This window comes from Pleurodeles waltl, chromosome 8, assembly GCF_031143425.1.
Source record: "Pleurodeles waltl isolate 20211129_DDA chromosome 8, aPleWal1.hap1.20221129, whole genome shotgun sequence".
NCBI classification, from domain to species: domain Eukaryota; kingdom Metazoa; phylum Chordata; class Amphibia; order Caudata; family Salamandridae; genus Pleurodeles; species Pleurodeles waltl.
The window spans coordinates 613,976,176-613,988,466 of NC_090447.1; the positions used below are offsets into that span (position 1 = coordinate 613,976,176).

The 12,291-nt window shown below is 43.3% G+C and overlaps 1 protein-coding gene across 1 annotated transcript in view; it reads left to right on the forward strand.

The window, feature by feature from the left end:
* The window catches only part of PRPS2 (phosphoribosyl pyrophosphate synthetase 2), a 181,373-nt gene that overhangs the window by 52,848 nt on the left and 116,234 nt on the right, over positions 1–12,291 (forward strand). The window contains exon 3 of the mRNA XM_069204704.1: positions 8,319–8,417. Coding sequence (XP_069060805.1) covers positions 8,319–8,417 — 99 coding nt within the window. The remainder of the gene's footprint in view (positions 1–8,318; positions 8,418–12,291) is intronic.

Below are 12,291 nucleotides of genomic sequence, written 5' to 3' on the forward strand. Positions count from 1 at the left end.
GTGTTATATTTACATTGTCCTCAGCTTGATTTGCTCCTGCTGGAGACAGTCTGCTTTGCTGTCTTCTGACCTTTGCCCGTCTGCCTTCACAGTTTTCTAATGCTCCCCATGTCTGAATGTATGTAATCTATTCCTTAATGTGCTTTCTTATTCTGTGTGCTCTCATATTAAGAATATATTTGTAACTGAACTCTAATCTGTAACTCTTCTTTAGGGGTTTAGATTTTTCTCGGCCAACTCTGCTAACTTCTCATAAGCCTATCCTGTACGTTGGGTAACATCCTTACACGTGAATTGCAATTCATCTTCTGTGTACGTTTCCAATTGCTCCCCATCTAGTGTTCCCATAATTAATTTAATTCCAATTTCAGCCTGGGCACATTCACTGTCCTGCTTCTCTCTGGTGTCTTTTCTAATCTAAAATGTTACCATTCGTTGCACCATGCGGGCTCAGACTGTTTAACCAATCTGTAAACTGTTGCGCTGAAAGACCTTGCAAACTAATTTCTCTGGGGCGCGTTTTGCAGGGTACTGCAATGTAGACTTGTAATCTGATCTGGTGTGGGCATGTAGGAAAGTGGGGTTCTCTGAGGAATCAACATCAAGAACTGGCCCTGCCTGATTTAACATCTACATGAAATTCCAAAATGGAGCACTCCAAATATATACTCACTTTTCAGATTACATAAAGTTCCTAGCCTTTTCAAGAGACCTAGTAGTCCATATCAATGACTGGACCTTTGTGATTACTAAAGACACACTTTCACCTTACAGATTCTCTAAAATTATGGACTGTGTCTCGTGATATGGCGAGGAACTTTATGTAATTTGAGAAGTGAATTTACATTTGGAGTGTTCAATTTATGAATTTCATTTAGTTCTTGGATTAGGATCATTTTTTCCGGGGTCCAAAGCTAGACATTGTGGCAACAGATGTGATAGGGGCATCTGAGCACCAACTGTTTACTGTGCTGTGACCGGTGATCTGTGACAGCTATACCATTGTTGCCTTTGTATCTTTTTGTGTCAAATACGTGCTTTACATCTGGTTTGGTTCTGCAATTCGTATAGTGGTCAAGGGTGGACCAAAAGAAGCTGATTTATTTGAATGAACTGATCTCTGCATATCAATTAGTGATATCCCAGCAGATGCAGCTGGCGTTTCAGGAACTGTTTGAACATTCATTGAATTGGCAATGCTTCCAAGATTACCTGAAGTATACAAGGGAATAATTGGACATATTTGTCTGGCTCTGTGGAATTGTCATTCTAGTACTTTGACTTGTTCAAACACTACTGAAAATCTGTCCTGTTTGAATCTGGGTAACATTTGACATTGTCTGCACTGGTTTATACAAAGACTGATTCTGATTACAGTTCTGCACAGGCTTAGCCATATTAGGTGTCTGCAACATTTGACTAGCATTAGGAATTTACATTACCTGATTCACATATGGGCTTGGTACTGCTTGATTTACAACTGGACTTGAAATGGACTGCGCTGTACTAAGTCAGAACTGGTGGATAAACCATAGGCACTTGTGTCACTGAATTTGCAGGTGTACTTGGAACTGTCTGCATCGGGATCTGCGCAAATGAAGCAGTTGGCACATTTGGGATTGCATTCTGTACTGCTTCACTACTCATTTCTGCCTCAACTGAATTATGCAATGGGGGATGATTCATCAGAAGAGGATTAAGGACCTAGTCTTCTAAATCACTCTCAAATTAACTGTCTTTTTACCCTCGTCTTCTGCCGACTGCTCTGACTTTGCTGTCTGTTTCTTTTTTGTACTTCATCACCTTCTATGATAGCTAGAAAAATTCTCACTCTATCAAATATCTCTGCTCTCCACAGTTTTTGTTCTTCATCCCATCTAGCTTCCCCTAATGTCTTAATTGCTTTCTGCATTCTATTCTCAAATTTTGTCATTGACCTGTCTTGCAATAAGTTCCCAAATACTAAGGACTTAAGTGTATGGATTTTTGAGGTGGCTTTGAGTCGCACATTACACTCCTCAAATTGTGTAACTCTCAAATTAAATGGAAAAACAAATGAACCCTCTTTCTGGGTTACTTTACACCATTGTTTAAGCCATACAATGCCAAACCCCTTTTATTAAGGCCACCTCATAAGATGGGGTTCCCTTTGTTGGGACTTTATCCTCTCTGAATGGAATAAACACCCTGCACTACTTAATGCCTTAATGTCTTTTTTGAACATATTTAATTTAACCACAATAATTTTCAGTGGGATCAGGAAGTAATTTCAATCCCACAGTCACTTTTGCAAGCTGTTCTCAACCTTTAGCAACACTGTGCTGTCCACCAGTACCAGTGCGACTTCACACTAACCGACCTATAACAGCGCAACACAGAATGTTATTCACTTCTCTCAGCAGCTGCAAACTCTTGTAATTCCCACAATTGCTCACTCATACCTAAGCAAAATAGTGCGAGCAACATCCAACAACCTCTCTGCACACTATGGGTAAGAATTCAAGCGTCCGAAAGCTGTACAGGCTACACTACAGACTGTGGCTTTTCTAATTACACAACAAGTGAAATTTGACCAGCATTTCTCATTCCGGTTGATATAGATCTTCCATGTGCACTCGGGGTTCACTGAATTCCAACCAACAACTCTCACACTCAAGGAAAAACTCGTGGCACCATTGACCTCTCATGACAAGTCCCTTACTGCAGAAAGTAACTTGTGTGTTATTGCAGTATGTTATGCCACGACGGACCTGTCAACAGCCTCCCCTGACATTTGTTTTAGCACAAAGTGCCACAATCAGTTTGAATATGACTCCACAAAAGACTTCACAGCATCGTACTTCACCGCAGTCTTTAAGCCAAAAGCATTGCAAGCACAAAAACCTATTTATACTTGCGTCGCTTGTAGTCACAACACTGGAACTTCATCAGTCTCTGGAGCGGACCATGGAATGATTGCAGGGTGGATAATTTTTAGACTTGGAAATTAACATGAGATCAATCCTAACTCCCTAACCCTAAACAGAAGTATGGTTCCCCTCTTAAGGGATGAAATCATCAGTCTGCTACCAGTTCAGGTGATTCATTTTTCATCCTTCACAGGAATCCAATACGCAACGAGGTAGACTGAATTTCGGACCCAGAAAGATGTGTGGTGAACAATCAACAATATTTCAGCACCACCCCAATAACTTAGACACCATGATCAATGTGACCACTGAAGGAAAACTCCAGTCAGGAGTAAAGTTTTAAAATATTTATTGCAAACACAAGCTTAGTCGTGTCGTCTAGACAATGGGTAAAACCAAATTTATAAAGGTACATTATCAGCAAGGGTTGCCCAAGACGAAATAGAATCGGGCGAATTTGCATTAACACAACTAAGCATTCAAGAAGAATAATACACAATCAATAAGAATATCTGTGATACAGATATCACACTTTGTTCAGAATTTATAATCCTTAGTAAATTCAAATTTAGCAGTTAATCTTTGGCTGGACATAGGTAAACCCTACAGCTAACTAAATGTGGGAAATATATATGTGGGGAAGAACTCTTGCAGGCAAAATAGAAAAAGAAAAAAAAAAAATTGGAAAAAGAATAACTTGGTCTACAGGTCATTAACTAAAAATAAAAAGAAGAGAAGCGTCATAATGTACTTTCTAACCTAAGAGGACATTTCAAGAGGAGTGGCAAATGGCAGAGAGGAAGTTACTTCTCCAAGGAATACAACAATCGGGGAAACTTCATTAGCAGAGCATCTGGTCAGCAAGGTATCTTCAAGTATAATGAAGCATCTGGTACTGACCAAGACTGCTCAAGATTGGACTCTGACTAGAGTTTGAATGTCCATAAATTATCACAAATTGTTCTGACTTGTCAACGGTGTCTATTCATATTACGTTGAATAGGCATCATCCAATCGTAATTTATCACCAGACTACACGTAGTAACAGTTCGACATGGAACATCTCCTTTCTGTGTGACGCCAAACAGGCTTGCAACAAATGTACTCTATCTCAGTCAATGTTCTTGCACTAAAACGTTTCCAGGAACAAATGGGTACAACCTTCCTCACTTTAACAATAGACTTATTACAAATGGACTATGCTTCTCATGGGAATGAAATCTGAAAGAAGCCTTCACGTTATGAAAAATAATTAAACTCTTTTAAATGACTGCAAATTGCAAGCTGTGTAAGTCACAATTATGTTAACACAAGGAAAATATAAAATGCAATTTATGAATGTTTCAGTGCACCATGTATAATATGCAAACTTATGAATTCATTATTTCAGCAGTAGAACTAAAACATTTTATTTTAAGCGAGAAGGATTTGTTATTGCATTACATTAGGCATAACAACTGCACTTCCCTCGTGTGCTCATTTTCAAAGTCAATCTTTAAAACAAATTCAATAGTTTCCACGTGTGCTGTTAAGAGTCTAAATTTCATTTTGACATCAACTTTTTAATTTCTAGCATGTGATTTCATTAGAAAGGCACTTAAGTTTTACTTTGAAATAAAAATAAATGCAATTGAAAATGCAGGTCAGTACAGCTTTCTACGGTAGTTTTTACACACTGCGTTCATAAAATAAGCTTGTCACTGTTGACTTGTGACACGAGCACTAAAAGTTATGGTATTGCTATGGAAATGGGACTGAACCCACTGGAGCTGTGTTTTGGCAGAAATAAATGCTTTTAACTTTGTTAAAAATCAGTTGGTTTTTATAAATGAACTAGTTTCCTCTTGCTGCCTAATTCGTATGCTGAAATCTGTTAAATGCATGTGCTCATATTGCATCTTCATTGAGTAGCTTGCAGCATACACTGCTGCAGGAACAAATGCTCTCTTCAGTGCATGCCACAGTACTCATACTGTTTACTCGCGGCACTGTAGGAAATATGTGATGTCACATCCGATATGCGTCTCTATCAACATGACCTCGCCCCTTGGTTGTATAATTTAGAATGCCTCCTCACACCAAATCCTTAATTGGATGATGTGCTCAGTCATTTCCAGCACCGAAACTGTTTCACTTGAACACAATGCTGGTTAATGCTTTTGTGTGTGTGTGTGCTTTTTTTGTTTTTTTTTATTTGCATGTAATATGCCATTTGAATAATTCTGGCAAATAGTTTGCATTTCTAACACGTTCTTTGTTTTTGGTCCTGTTGCTTACAGTATAGGTTGGGCTTTGGGTCCACCCTTTTCAAACATAGGCTTTCTTTGACCAGCCTCTTTAAGCCTTAGGCTTGAGACTTTGTAAATCATGTATTGACTTAGCCTATTGGAGTATTCAACTGCCACCTAAAACTGTTGGCAGGCTGTTGTTTAACCAACCTCCTGCACTTAGTTTAAACTTCATGAGGAACTACTTTACAACTTAAGTCCTCTGTTTCCTCTTGATGGCTCTTATCTCTCACTCTTGTGCTAACACTACACTCCTATTTTGTTAAGGGATTTTTTTCTATACTTTGTTTGATCCATGGGGATCAGAATAGGACCTCTTTCTGTGCCCTTTTTGTTCGCGATCTTAGTATTTTATGTTATTCATTCACTAATCTACAATAGTGTTGTCCTGTCCTGTTGGGTCTTCCCCTAGAGTAACTGTTTCAGTGCAGATATCTTAGCTCTGCTAGGTTATACTGTTCCATAAATGTTCTGGGGATGCTGTGATGCTTGTTTCAGGGGTGTGGAATTTATTAAAATATCTACTTGTCCAGGGGACCGGTTGCTTCTCAAATCTACTTGTCCTGTAAAAAGATCTACTTGTCCCTTTGGTGCCATGTAGTGTGGCGACAAATTATGGCAGCAATTAATAGCCTCTCTGATTATGCCAGGGCTACTACCATAGTAGGGCTTGAATACTTGGAGTTTCAATCCCTACTGTAGCAATTTCCTTATTTTGCCACCTTTCTGCAGATCTGCATACTGGGGCTGGAGGAAGCAGTAAGCAATAGTTCCAGGGCTGGAATGCCTTTGAGTCTGCAAACCTACTAACCTGCATGTTTTAAAGATTTTTACCAGCTTCTCTCCAATATTTTCCCATAATAAGAAAGGTTGGACATTTACTCCCGACAATGGCAGAATTAGAACTTCTTCCAGGGTTGGGAAGAAAGTGGCTGGAGGGAAAATGAACTTGCAAATGCTCAATAGATTTTCACATGAGCAAATCTACACATCGTATTTACCCACGCTAAAATACAGTTCACAAATATTTTATAGGGGTACGACATATACCAAGGGTGCACTTTTGTGACTTTCTTTAAGAATTTGGGGCCACAAGTAGGTAGGTTCAGATTTGTGACCTGCAAATTGCGAGTCGCAAATCCGAATGTAGGATGGTGTCCTTGACACCATCTGTGATTCGCAAGGGCTTCGCAAATGCCCACATCATGAATAATCATGAGGTGGGTCGCAATTTGCGACCCCCTCACGAATGGTGGCCTGCTGGAGACAGCAGACCACCATGTCTGTGACTGCTTTTCAATAAAGCAGTTTTTTTTGTAATGCAGCCCGTTTTCCTTCAAGGAAAACGAGATGCATAACAAAAACGAAAAATGAAACGTTTTCGTTTCATTTTTTCAGAGCAGGCAGTGGTCCACAGGACCACTGCTTGCTCTGAAAAAATGTTTACAGTGACATTCACAATGGGAAAGGGGTCCCATGGGGATCCCTTCCCTTTTGCGAAAGTGTTAGCACCCATTTGAAATGGGTGCAAACTGCGATTGGTTTGCGCCCGCGTTCGCGGTCACAAAACAATCCTACATTGCACTGCGAGTTGCAATTAGGAAGGGAACACCCCTTACTAATTGCGAGTCGCAAACCCGTTTTGTGATTCGGTAACCAGGTTACTGAATCGCAAAACTGGGTTTGTGCATCGCAATGTGCTTTTTGCAACTCGCAAACCGCGAAAGTCGCGGTTTGCGACATGCAAAAAGCTACCTACATGTGGGTCTTGGTCCCTAATTAGGTCTGGTGTTAACAAAGACATTTTGTTTTTATTAAACTTCTATTTCTCTCTCTTTCGGCTGGCTTTACTGTGAGTGATCGCATTCTGCTCTTCCACAAGGAGCATATTGCCACACAAAGTAGTTTTGTTCAGTGTCAGGAACTACAGTGGCAATCAGTGACGTAACGAAACTGGAGGGTGCCCCTTTGCAAAGAACATGGAGGAGCCCCCTCTCAAGACTCACTCAGGGCAGGTGCTGTGCTGACGGGGCCCCCTGGAGGGCGGCTGCGGGGCCTTTGTTATGCCGCTGGTGGCAACGTGTGCTTTAAGAGTTCGAAAACTTTTTGGGGGGGTTTTGCCAATGTTTGTTACAATGTTGAGCGCCTGGTAGCTCCCACAACAATAAAGTGTTACAAAAGCTATGTCAAAACAAGACACGCATTGATGAAACTAAAAGACTTATAAAAATATGTCAGATCAGTTGGCTTTGTCAGTGTTTGTTTATTTTCATGCTTCCCATAATAGTGTTGAAAATGGTTACACTGATTTTCCATTAGAAATATTTTTGGGAAATACTAGCATGCATCAACACATTTTACTAAATGACACTTCATTTGCATATAATCAGAGAGCATTCTGGGAGCATTATACTTAGCCTCTTAGCCTAAACTTTTCAAACATGTGTGTACACGTTTTTTTTTTTTTTTTGTACTGGAACCAACGTCCGTAGTGAAGTGTGACCTTAAAACATTTATTTACAGCACGCACCCTAATAATGAAGGCTTTCAAATAATGAACCATAAATACAAGTTCGAACAGCATTATCCTTTGGAAACACATTACCTCAACTGCAGAGAGTTCAACTCTCTGTAAACAGGCAGCCAAAGGGTTTGTGCTGCAGGGGGTTGGGCCCACTTGTCCCAAGGACAAAGTAAACATAAAAACTTGTTGCCCTTGACCCCAAACAAGATGTCTCGGGCGTCGGGCGATAGGAATTCCACATCCCTGTTGTTTATAGAAATCATCACTTTAAAAGTGGCAGACACACATCCTTTAAGTACCTGTTAAGTAACATAGTGCTTGAAAGTAAAACCTTATCTTGCTGGAGACTACCTTCTTCACTTAATTCTGCATGTTTAGTGCCTGCTCAGGATTGACCTGTCTAATAATTGATCCTGTTTAAAAAAAAAAAAAAAAAAAGTGTGCGCGTTGCCAATGATGTCACCAGAGCTCTGAAAGTTTTGTTTGCCTAGATTGTGTTTTCCTTAATTGCCTATTTTTCCTCTGTGGCAGAACGCAAGGGGAAGAGAATGCAATTCACCTTTTTTTTTTTTTTTTTTTTTTTTTTTTTTTTAACAGAGCCGAGCTCCAATTTCTGCTAAACTGGTTGCCAACATGCTGTCTGTTGCTGGGGCTGACCACATTATAACCATGGATCTTCACGCTTCCCAGATACAGGTAAGTCTGGTTCCTGCCTGTACTTTATACTGCAGCTTCAGTTTGCTGGTGTCACTGCTCCCTTTTACCGGTACATCATTGTCTTCAGCTAATCTGCAGCAGTGATTGAAATGGTTACCCTCATTGTTGTAGCTGCTGATCCCGCCCCACCCCCTTAAATCCTTGACTACTACTCTGTTTTTGTGAATCTTTGCTTGTACTCTTCATTACAGGGACTCCTTACATTGATGGAGCAGATAAATCATATGGCCATTTCATTATTCAGTACCCTTTTTTGTTTGCATTTGTACAGTTATGTAATCCGTGACAAAAAGGCACCATACCTGTTCTATAGTGACTAACGTTTTACAATATTATGCTATTTTAGAACGCTGCTGCCACCAATGTAGGAAGTTGGCTCTGTATGCACTATTTCAAAGTAAGGAATAGTATGCACAGAGTCCAAGGGTTCCCCTTAGAGGTAAGATAGTGGCAAAAAGAGATAATACTAATGCTCTATTTTGTGGTAGTGTGGTCGAGCAGTAGGCTTATCCAAGGAGTAGTGTTAAGCATTTGTTGTACATACACACAGGCAATAAATGAGGAACACACACTCAGACAAATCCAGCCAATAGGTTTTGTTATAGAAAAATATCTTTTCTTAGTTTATTCTAAGAACCACAGGTTCAAATTCTACATGTAATATCTCATTTGAAAGGTGTTGCAGGTAAGTACTTTAGGAACTTTGAATCATTACATTAGCATGTATACTTTTCACATAAAACACAATAAGCTGTTTTAAAAGTGGACACAGTGCAATTTTCACAGTTCCTGGGGGAGGTAAGTTTTTGTTAGTTTTGTCAGGTAAGTAAATCACTTACAAGTCTTAGGTTTGGGTCCAAGGTAGCCCACTGTTGGGGGTTCAGAGCAACCCCAAAGTTACCACACCAGCAGCTCAGGGCCGGTCAGGTGCAGAGGTCAAAGAGGTGCCCAAAACGCATAGGCTTCAATGGAGAGAAGGGGGTGCCCCGGTTCCGGTCTGCCAGCAGGTAAGTACCCGTGTCTTCGGAGGGCAGACCAGGGGGGTTTTGTAGGGCACCGGGGGGGACACAAGTCCACACAAAAAGTACACCCTCAGCGGCACTGGGGCGGCCGGCTGCAGTGTAGAAACAAGTGTCGGGTTTCCAATGGAAATCAATGAGAGCTCAAGGGATCTCTTCAGCGTTGCAGGCAGGCAAGGGGGGGGGGCTCCTCGGGGTAGCCACCACCTGGGCAAGGGAGAGGGCTTCCTGGGGGTCACTCCTGCACAGGAGTTCCGTTCCTTTAGGTGCTGGGGGCTGCGGGTGCAGGGTCTTTTCCAGCCGTCGGGAAATGGAGTCCAGGCAGTCGCGGTCAGGGGGAGCCTCGGGATTCCCTCTGCAGGCGTCGCTGTGGGGGCTCAGGGGGGACAACTTTGGTTACTCACGGACTCGGAGTCGCCGGAGGGTCCTCCCTGAGGTGTTGGTTCTCCACCAGTCGAGTTGGTCGCCGGGTGCAGTGTTGCAAGTCTCACGCTTCTTGCGGGGAGTTGCAGGGGTCTTTAAATCTGCTCCTTGAAATAAAGTCGCAGTTCTTTTGGAGCAGTGCCGCTGTCCTCGGGAGTTTCTTGGTCTCTTGGAAGCAGGGCAGTCCTCAGAGGATTCAGAGGTCGCTGGTCCTGGAGAAAGCGTCGCTGGAGCAGGGTTCTTTAGAAGGCAGGAGACAGGCCGGTAGGACTGGGGCAAAGCAGTTGGTGTCTTCTTTCTTCTTCTGCAGGGGTTTTCAGCTCAGCAGTCTTCTTCTTCGGTAAGTTGCAGGAATCTAAATTCTTAGGTTCAGGGGAGCCCTTAAATACTAAATTTAAGGGCGTGTTTAGGTCTGGGGGGTTAGTAGCCAATGGCTACTAGCCCTGAGGGTGAGTACACCCTCTTTGTGCCTCCTCCCAAGGGGAGGGGGTCACATCCCTAATCCTATTGGGGGAATCTTCCATCTGCAAGATGGAGGATTTCTAAAAGTTGGAGTCACTTCAGCTCAGGACACCTTAGGGGCTGTCCTGACTGGCCAGTCACTCCTCCTTGTTTTTCTCATTATTTTCTCCGGCCTTGCCGCCAAAAGTGGGGGCCGGGGCCGGAGGGGGCGGGCAACTCCACTAGCTGGAGTGTCCTGCGGTGCTGGCACAAAGGGGTGAGCCTTTGAGGCTCACCGCCAGGTGTGACAGCTCCTGCCTGGGGGAGGTGTTAGCATCTCCACCCAGTGCAGGCTTTGTTACTGGCCTCAGAGTGACAAAGGCACTCTCCTCATGGGGCCAGCAACATGTCTCTAGTGTGGCAGGCTGCTGGAACCAGTCAGCCTACACTGAACAATTGGGTAAAATACAGGGGGCATCTCTAAGATGCCCTCTGTGTGCATTTTTTAATAAATCCAACACTGGCATCAGTGTGGGTTTATTATTCTGAGAAGTTTGATACCAAACTTCCCAGTTTTCAGTGTAACCATTATGGAGCTGTGGAGTTCGTTTTTGACAGACTCCCAGACCATATACTCTTATGGCTACCCTGCACTTACAATGTCTAAGGTTTTGCTTAGACACTGTAGGGGCATAGTGCTCATGCACTGGTGCCCTCACCTATGGTATAGTGCACCCTGCCTTAGGGCTGTAAGGCCTACTAGAGGGGTGACTTATCTATACTGCATAGGCAGTGTGAGGTTGGCACGGCACCCTGAGGGGAGTGCCATGTCGACTTACTCGTTTTGTTCTCATCAGCACACACAAGCTGGCAAGCAGTGTGTGCTGAGTGAGGGGTCCCCAGGGTGGCATAAGATATGCTGCAGCCCTTAGAGACCTTCCCTGGCATCAGGGCCCTTGGTACCAGGGGTACCAGTTACAAGGGACTTACCTGGATGCCAGGGTGTGCCAATTGTGGAATCAAAAGTACATTTTAGGTGAAAGAACACAGGTGCTGGGGCCTGGTTAGCAGGGTCCCAGCACACTTCTCAGTCAAGTCAGCATCAGTATCGGGCAAAAAGTGGGGGGTAACTGCAACAGGGAGCCATTTCTTTACACAAGCCCCCCCCCCCCCCCCCCAGCCCACAGGCCAGGAGACTCAGCCAAAGCTGGGAGAGTCTTCCTAGTCTGTCAGGCTAAGAAGAGTAGAGGAAGTAGGCTGGTTTGTTGCAGGGCCTAATCTGCCTTACATCCTTCTGTCCAGGTCATTCCCTCTGGGGAACTGACCCACTTCCACAGTGATAGGACCTAATCTGAACTGCCTCTTGTCTGTGCTTTTAATGTCTTCACCCATTCTCTCTAGTTTGGGATTAGAGGTATCCACCTCTGCTAATCTTATCTTAGCCAGGGTCACCCCTAGCTTACCCAAAGAGGTTACCCAGAGCTGGAGTAACCCCACCATGACCAACAGGGTCAGGGGGCCTAACTTGCTATTTGGCATGGGGTCTGACCACCATGCCAAGGATAGGGCAGCCATAAAGGCTAACACCCAGCAGAGGCCACTGACAGCTGTCAGTGCCCAGAACCACACCTTTAGCTCTTCACCTACAAGGGAAGGGGCTAAGTTACAGGCTTCTTTGGGTTCAGGGTGCCTGTCTGCTGTATTAGAGTGGGGGGTTACCACATCTTGTAGTGAACACCCTTCTTCCACTCTTTCTTCTGTTAGCTGAGGAGCCACCCACTCAGACTTAACAGTTGCCTGACTAGCCAGGACTTCTTGTGGGTCAGGTTGGACTTTATCAGAGCCACTTTTGGAGTTCTCCCCTACTGGAGCAGAATCTCCTTGGCTTGCTGGAACCTTGGCTACAGGTTGTCCACCTTTCCTACTCTGTTTCCTTTTCTTTTTCTTCTGGGGCCTACTTGCATTTACTG